The 8,680-nt window shown below is 34.5% G+C and overlaps 1 protein-coding gene across 2 annotated transcripts in view; it reads left to right on the top strand.

Annotated features, from left to right (window-relative positions):
- Positions 1-368: 368 nt before the first annotated feature.
- Positions 369-8,680, top strand: part of LOC113693322 (protein NLP5-like) — a 50,252-nt gene continuing 41,940 nt past the window's right edge. Inside the window, exons 1-6 of one of the 2 annotated variants that reach the window (XM_072053940.1) lie at positions 369-877; positions 1,182-1,699; positions 2,455-2,518; positions 2,628-3,779; positions 3,933-4,254; positions 4,416-4,440. In XM_072053940.1, the coding sequence (XP_071910041.1) occupies positions 721-877; positions 1,182-1,699; positions 2,455-2,518; positions 2,628-3,779; positions 3,933-4,254; positions 4,416-4,440 (2,238 nt within the window). In that variant the 5' untranslated portion in view covers positions 369-720. The other variant, XM_027211878.2, reaches the window with a different exon arrangement.

Genomic DNA, 8,680 nt, shown 5'->3' with positions numbered 1-8,680 from the left:
AGGTTGCATTGAGTTAGTTGGTAATGGGTTTTGATTGGTTGGATTAAGAAAATTCATATTATTTATTAGATGGGTTGGGTATCTTTTCTTAAGGACCCATTACCCAACTTGTATGTAAAAAAAATGCAAAACAATAAAGTAAAGCAAAGCAAATGATGCTAATCTTCTTTTGACGCTTAGTTCTTCTTCTTCTCCACTCAGGGTTCTTTTTGGTTCCTTTTTATTCCCCTTTCGGCTCTTGCTTTTGATTGCTTCCATGTTGTTTCGCTTACAAAATTCTTCGCGTTAGTCCCTTCATTCTGTAGTCATCCGTTGACTTAAAAATATGTGTGAAGGCTCCTAATCAGTTTGGGCCATTGAACATTTTAGACCACTGCATATTGGTTCTATCTTTTGCGTGCTTCCATGTTATTTCGCCTTTTTTTTGTTTTTAAATTCTTTTAGTCGGTCTATCCTTTTTCTTAAAACCTACAAATTGCTCTCTAAAACCAAGTTTATGTGCAAAGCAAAAAGATAATAATGCCCTCAGTATAAGGATAGTGTCTAATATTAATCTTTTTTCATTTTTTTTCTTTATTCTTCTCCTTTTCTTTATCATTTTTACATCTTTTAAATAAAAAAGAAATAGAAATTACTATTTGAATTCTCACGATGTTTTAGGATAACTAAAACAGGATCGATCCAGGAGATATAGCAGTTTTCTCCTGCACAAAACTACAAATGGCTCAAACTTCTCCGTCCCCTCCTTTTTCTACGGAAGGTTTGGGGCCTTGTGAACTATCATACTCCCATTCATTTGACAATCACCAGTGGGTTTTCTGGAGCACATGCGGCAATGACAAAGGACGCTGCGGGAAGCCTCATCATCTCTCAGCCAGTAAGTGTGGAGTTCTTTCAATATAATCTCTCATATATATCTAATATGTATGTATGTATGTGTTTGTGGATATTTTTGTTGGACTATTTATCGCAATTAAATTTGTCATAGCTATATATAGTCTGACTCTGATAAAATTCCTCCTGTGGAATAAATTCCACCAATTTAGAAGAGAAAAAAAAATTCTAGAAAAAAAATTAGTTTGATGAGAATGATAAAACTATATATTTTTTATACTAGCAAACAGTTCATATACACTAGCAAGCACCCTTTAATATTTTTTATACTGACTTTCCTATTGCAGCTGCTGACGGTGCCGTGATTAAGGACGACATCAAATACTGTCTACAATTTGTTATGGAAACAATAATGTGGTGTCAGTGTCTAGTTCAGTTTTGGGGTTTAGTGAAGACTGGGGACAAAACGTATCTGACAACTTGTGACCTGCCTTTTGCTCTCCAATACTACCCCTTCAATGGTTCCCCAGCGACCAGCCTTTTGAAACTATGTGAATATAGGAAGCACTGCCTGGAGTACTTAATACCCGTCGATGAAGATGATGATGGTGATGAAGTACAGCGTATAATTGGTCCCCCTGGTCGGGTGTTCCGCAGTGGGTTGCCTGAATATGCATGGAATGTGGGTGAGTACACTAGCAGAGAGTATCCTCAACGTGATTATGCAGTCGGCCGTGTCATGAGATACTGGGTGTTGCCAATCTATCATCATCCTACTCGGCACCTCCCCATTGGTGTACTGGAAATTGTATCACCATCTGATTTTGTCGGATTACCTCGATATCGGGTTCTGGAGAATCTTCAGGTTGGACATTTCTGTTTTGAAGTTGCTTAGTTACTTTCCTCCTGTTGACGTTGGGGATCTGGTGGCGGTGTTTATGATTTATGAGTTATAATAATTAGTATAATTTTTATCAATAAATTAGATAATCCATATGAGATGGGTGCAGACTCACTCCCTTATACAAAAAAGAGGAACTTAGAGGACGAAACCCAGGCCGTAACTAATTCATTTATTATTTGAACTAGGTAATGGATAGAGGGGGTAATTTATATCATAACCAACCATTGTCTCCTTGTGTGTTATATAGTGCAAGATTTTGTGGTAGCATAAAATTCATGATTTAAGTTTTTAGTAAACTCAAGACGAAACAAAATTCAGCACTTTAATAAGAATTTGGGGATAGATCGTGGTTTCTAGTTGTTAGGTGGTAGTAGGAGAGGTGTTTTTATAAATTAATCCAATTTTTTAACTGCTTATTACTTCGAAAACTATGGTAACTGTCACTCTAATATTAATCTTCTCTTGTAACGTTATTTTCTAAGCGAAAGAAGTTGTTTCTAAAAAATTTATGGCCTTTAAAGGAGGCTTTGGCTTTCCGGAACTTCTATACCAAAATTAGTTGAGGAAACATATAAAGAGCTTATTTTATTGGTTTTTTTTTTGGGTGGGTGCAATTCCGTTGTTGTCAAACGGTCTTTAAAAGCCAAAGAAAACACTTTGAAACTTGTAAATAACACTTTAATTTATTTATGGCGCATGTATAATGTGTTTGCCAGAATCTACTACTGGTGGTGAATCTGACAACTACTTGTGTAAGCCTCCTCACGGAAGTAAATTCATGTGAGTACCTCTAAGTATTTTTTTTTCCCCTCCTTTTATACTGCATAATCTTGGCTGATGCTTTAGGCTATTCATTCCATGCTAATATTTTTAAGCCATTCCTCTACAGGTCAACGTGGAGAAATTGCTATAATTGACGAAGCATTGAGCAAGGTGAGGAAAATATGTGGACTGGGTTATGGCGTTACTAAAACTTGGACTATTTCTGGAGAAATACTAAGTTCTCATGGTGGCGTAGATTTTATTCGGAATGGACAAGGGGTAGTTGGAAAAGCATTTTCATCCAAAAGTGCATGCTTTTGTAGGGATATAAGACAATTAAGCATAACAGAGTACCCGTTGGTACCCAATGCACGATACTGGAAGAGCTCTACCTGTTTTGCAGTTTGTTTGCAGAGCTCTTGCTCGAACAATTGCATTTATGTATTGGAGTTCTTTATACCTACGTATGAAAAACACTCCTTTGGGGATCTTAGGACATTGTTGAACAGCCTAATGGAGTCACTGAAAGAACGCCTCGGAAGTTCTTTTAAGATTGCTTCAGGACAAGAATTGGGGAAGAAATTGGCTGTTGAGGTTATAAAGGTCTCTCCAGAGGATGAATTTGATTCTTTTGAAATCTGCAGTACTACTAGTAATGAGTGTACACCCAGGCTTGTAGAAGTACAAGGAGGAGCAGGAATGATGCAACTTGATTTCTCATCTCAACAAGTTGATGTCGCAAATGGTTCTATGAATGGTATCCATGAACAGCAGAATGGAAGTGTTGGATCTACACCTAGGCTTGCAAAAGTACAAGGAGGAGAAGGAATGATGCAACTTGATTTCTCATCTCAGCAAGTTGATACTGCAAATGCTTGTATAAATGGTGTCCATGGACAGCAGAATGGGATTGTTGGATCTCCACCTAGACCAGACCCCACACAGGACTTTATCAACATGTCATATCAAGAATTAAATCTTGCAGGAGTTGATGTTGCGCACAATTCTATGGATGGTATTTATGAACAGCAAAATGGAATTGTCAGATCTACAACTGGACAGGAGCTCGTGCAAAACATGGTCAGCATAGCACATGATGAACCAATTGTGGAGGATCCTGAAAGAGATGATGCTATTATAGAACAGAGTGGCAATGAAGTGACTAATTTAAAAATGCAAGAGCCTAGTTGTACTTTAAAAAGCGACCTTGGAATTACTCGTGAGGTTCTTGAACAAAATTCTATGCGGAAACTTGAAGATGCTGCAAAAAATATTGGAGGTAATTCTTAACTGTCGCATTTCTCTAGATCAGAATTGAGTTCAAATGTTGGTTAATGCATGTTGATTTAATCTGGATCTGTTTGGAAATATCTAGTTTACACATTGTATAGGCTTGTTCCTTCACTGAAGTTTTCCATCCTAAAATTTGCAGTCAGTCGATCTACATTGAAACGTATATGTAGAGAGTATGGTATTGGCAGATGGCCCCCTCGTAAAGAAAGAAAGGTTAACCAAGTCTTTGCTAAACAAAAAGTTGTTCAACCCGCTACTGAATATATTGAAGAAAACCACCAGTCAGATGCAACAAGGCTAGAAGATGATATCAGCATGTGGGTGATCAAGGCAAAATATCAAGAGGACAAGATAAAATTTGAACTTTCATCTTCTGCCCGTAAAATTGATCTGGAGAAGAACATTGCACAACGATTCAATCTATCCCTTGGAAGTTTTAAAATTAAGTATCAGGATGAACTTAATGACTGGATTTTGATAACCTGTGATACAGATCTGAGTTTTTGTATGAAAACACTAAGCAAACTAGGTAGGACAACAATCGAAATGTTGGTCAGTTGATCAGCATTTGTGAACCTTCGTACAATTAATTTGATTGTTCATATTGGTGCTCCAGTATGGCAAGCTTTACTGTGGTCATTGTGCAGGTTATAGGTTGTCCCATAAATTGCTCAACATACAATTAAATCTTGTCAGCTAGATGACCAAAAGTCTAGTTGGTAGAATGATACTAAGTCAGAATTTTATTTGTTGTAGCCCATATTTGTATCCCTCATTCCTCTCATTTTCAATTCCCACTTCTCGCCTTCCATGACGGCACAACTATGGTGTCTCTTGTCTTATCACTTTCTGCAAATGGTAGTAATAAACATAATCTAACCTAAGTAACTCAGTTCCACTGGGCTGTCAATTTCATGTTATACAAAAAAAAAAAAAAAAAAATACTTTTACTCTACAGGAAAATTTTCAACTCATCACTTTTACAAATCCAAGAAGATATAGAACTAGGCGTGACTGATGGTGTGTTGACTATTTTGTACACACTGACTATAAATAAATAAATAAATATATATATATATATATATATATATATATCTGTGTGTGTGTGTGTGCATGATAATTAATCTAAATTTAAATTTAAAATTCCAATTTTATACTTCTCTCCTGCATCTAAATTTGCTAGTTTATGGCAGTACTAGTGTCTGCTCCGTCTTAGAAAAATGTGACATGATATGTATTCCGAATATGTTGACCTTTGATAGAATTAGTGAAAAAACTTGGTGGAAATGCAGGTCTTCTATGTAAATTCCAACATTGGGTATTGCCATTCACTCTTTTCAGATGCCGTCTATAAGGTTATGGCAAGTGAAAAATACTCATCATGTGTAGAAGCATATATAAAAACTAGACAGTTGTTTTTCTACAGAGCTAAAAGATTAATTTGCTTTTTTCTGTAAATTGAACTGTTTAGGCTAAATATAAAGTACGCCAGAACCAAGGAAATTGAGAAGAAATTATATTTTAAAAAAATAGAGTGACTTGTGAGTAGCCCATAATATTTGCATTAAAAGTTGTGTTTTGTATGTTGTTGTTTTAGTATTTATATTTTGTATACTATATATAAAGGAGGAGGGTCTCACCAAAAGAAAAAAAAATGAAGGAAGGGGTTTTTTGTATAAACATATTGTTGTCTTTTTATGCTCTTTATGAACTGTCCTTGATAACTAGCCAATACCTCCTCTTACCAAATTCTTTTAAATTTGGCTTTTGGATGAAGAACAGAAGGTTGTTTGACCCAGTGGTTGAATCAAGAAAACATTCCGTACAAACGAAAAAATTAATAAATAGCAAGCTAAGACCCTATTTGATAATTCAATTCAATACTTAAAGTTAATGGGGTTCAGATCTTAACATATTCAAATATTTTTCATAATAAAAAATATAACATTTAAATTAATTAAATGGCACTTAATTTTCTAGATAAAACTTGTTTCAAAAAATAAGTGATAAACTATTTTCTTATAACTTAATGTGATATACATTTAAATGTATCAAATTTAGTACTTAATAATTTAGTAACTTAACGAATTCAAATTTCAATTTTCAAACTTAAGTTTTATCAAACACAAAAGTGATATATATATATTTTGGAAAGTCCTGAATTCTAATCCTCCTGTCCATTTCCCGCTTTTGAAATCTCATTCCTACACTACTAATATTTTAAAAAAGAAATACATATAATGTTTTTACATTGGGAGTCGATGAATTTCAAACCAAAAATTGAAAAAAACTGCAAGGTCATAATCTCCAGTTATTACTATTTGTAAATACAGACAGTCAATCATCCTTTTTCCCTATCTAGTACTACTGTTCAACGTGTCAACCTGATGAATAGCATATGTGGTTTTGGCGGCAGCTTTTGGTGCCATGCTAAAATTGTTATACCATCAACACGTTGAGTAAACCACCGGGCCAATGGCTCAGCGGCCACCAGGGAGGGATTTAAGTCCCTCCTTGGGCTGTAACTTCACCTGTAACAAATAAAATCTAAAGGTTGTGCCATAACACTTCCTTGATCTAGTTGAGTCTTTATATTTACTAACCCCTACAACAACCTCCTTAGGTTCCTCTTCTCCCCTAGATTAAGATAGAGTAGGTTATACAAATATATCGTTGCCGACAAAAAAAAAAAAAAACACGCTGAGTAGCCTAGATTTAATGTCTTTTTTGCACCTCCCCTCTTTATTCCTGATCATTTCGGCGCTTAATTTGCATCCACCAAAGTCTAATCTTTTTATTAATGGATTTTTTAAAAACGTGCAAATATACTTAAACTATACCTAACTTGTCACGTAAATATACACAATAACAACTTTTGCACTTCTTGAAATACAGATACTTTACTAAACTAATTACACTTTTAAAAAAACTCACTCCCCAAAGTTCTTTCAATAAGTGCCTATTCAGCACATTTAAATATAAATCTATAAATATCTACAGCACTTTTAAAAAATCTATAACAAGAAATTAAAACCAATCATGGGATTGTAATTTTTCCAAAAACTATTTAGTGGGAACACTAATTACTGATGGTTGAATTTGGGAGAAAATTCTAAAATTATTAGAAAATTAGCACCAAGGAGTTCTTGGCAAAGGATGGTCGTCCTCATGCATGTGCCTTGCATATGTGTTTTTTTTTTTTTAATTTAATCAAGAAGTTGCTTTGATTAATCAAGAAGTTGATTTGAGATGAACTTCCTGTTTTGAGATGAGATGAAGCGGTATTTACACCTCGTAATCCAGCAGAGAATTGCATGGAATGAAAAGCTCCTTTTATATGGCTTGGGACCAAGACCAAATCAATGTATTTAAATAAAAAAATATTAAAACTGAAGGGTAATGTTTCCAGATTAACCCAAGGGTGAGATTCCATGGGAGTGCAAATATATGACATAAAAAGAGTCGCCGTATTTATATATACAAAAAAAAGAAAAAGAAAAAGAAGACTCAATGATAATGCTTGCAGATTACCTCCAGGATAAGGAGGATCAAACTCTAGGGGAGAACAAGCAACTGTATTTATATTAAAAAATATTTTTAAAAAAACCAGGATGATGGTTCCAGATTTGCTCAACAATGTAATTCAGGAGGAGATTTGCATGGATTAAACAGCTCCCTTTTTGTGTCTTGGAACGCCCAAGAAATGAGTGTGTTCATAAAAAAAGTATAAAACTTAAAAGGATAATGATTTGGATTAGCCACTAAAAGTCTAAAACCTCCCCTCATGCTTGACTCGATGTGCCAAATCAGCCATCAATTAAACCATTATTTTTGGATAGTAGTTACGCATGCTCTTAAATTATTTAAATTTATTTTTTTTTGTTATTGTACGATTAAATCTAATGAATTTCTTTTGTTCTATTGTAAAATTGAGAAAAACCAAAGCAAATGATTTCTAGACTTGATAATGAATGTCAATAGGCACCCTGCATTAAATTCTTGACTCCCACACTGACCATAAACATTGCAAAATTTGTCCCTGAAAGATGGTTATTGGAAGTTCATATCAGCTAATTCAGCTGACTATCTTGTACTTTTCTATTTCACTGGAAATGTCAAACAAGTTGAGGGTTAATAAACCCGCACATGTATAGCATTACGGAATTGCTCAAATTATAGCAATGGCTCTACATCACAGATGCAGATAAAGTTCTGTGAGTATTCACTCTACATCACAGAAACAACGGCTCAAGCTGTCATACAAGACAGCCTCCAGCACATCAAGTCTAGACCAGAATTCAAAGTCATAGAACCTAGCAAGGATCAGGCAAGAACGAAGCAAGCCACTGAGCATGAGCAATGCTGAGACTTGTTGCAGTTGGGATTGCCTCGCGATCTTTTTGCAAAATTTTAATGATGAGAAACATTGTTTTTTTTTTTTAAACACCTTTCCAACCAACCCAGTCTTTTTCCTCTGCGTTAGTGACATTTGTAGTATGTGATGTTTGGAATTTGTGATTTGACGAAGTACTTAAAGTTAACGAAAGCATTAACTGTTGAGAAGAATACAAACAGGAGAGACCAATATATTTTTAAGAATTAAAAAAAAATTAGATACATACATACATATATATACATATATATATATATATATATATGAGGGACCAAAAACAAGAGGGATCAAATATGATATCAATATTGTACTTTTTTGATATAATATTAAATATTATTACACTACATAGCCAAATTTAGTTGATTTTTTAACATAGATGATGCTGTGCTTTGGACATTTATTCAAGCTAATATGGTTTACATGGTTAGCCCAATATATTACACAAGCAGGTAAATATACGAAATATGTGCAAAAAGAAAATTTGAAATTTGAAA

This window comes from Coffea arabica, chromosome 6c, assembly GCF_036785885.1.
Source record: "Coffea arabica cultivar ET-39 chromosome 6c, Coffea Arabica ET-39 HiFi, whole genome shotgun sequence".
Taxonomy (NCBI): domain Eukaryota; kingdom Viridiplantae; phylum Streptophyta; class Magnoliopsida; order Gentianales; family Rubiaceae; genus Coffea; species Coffea arabica.
The sequence above is the reverse complement of the archived record's forward strand: the minus strand, read 5'-3'. Positions and strand labels throughout refer to the sequence as shown.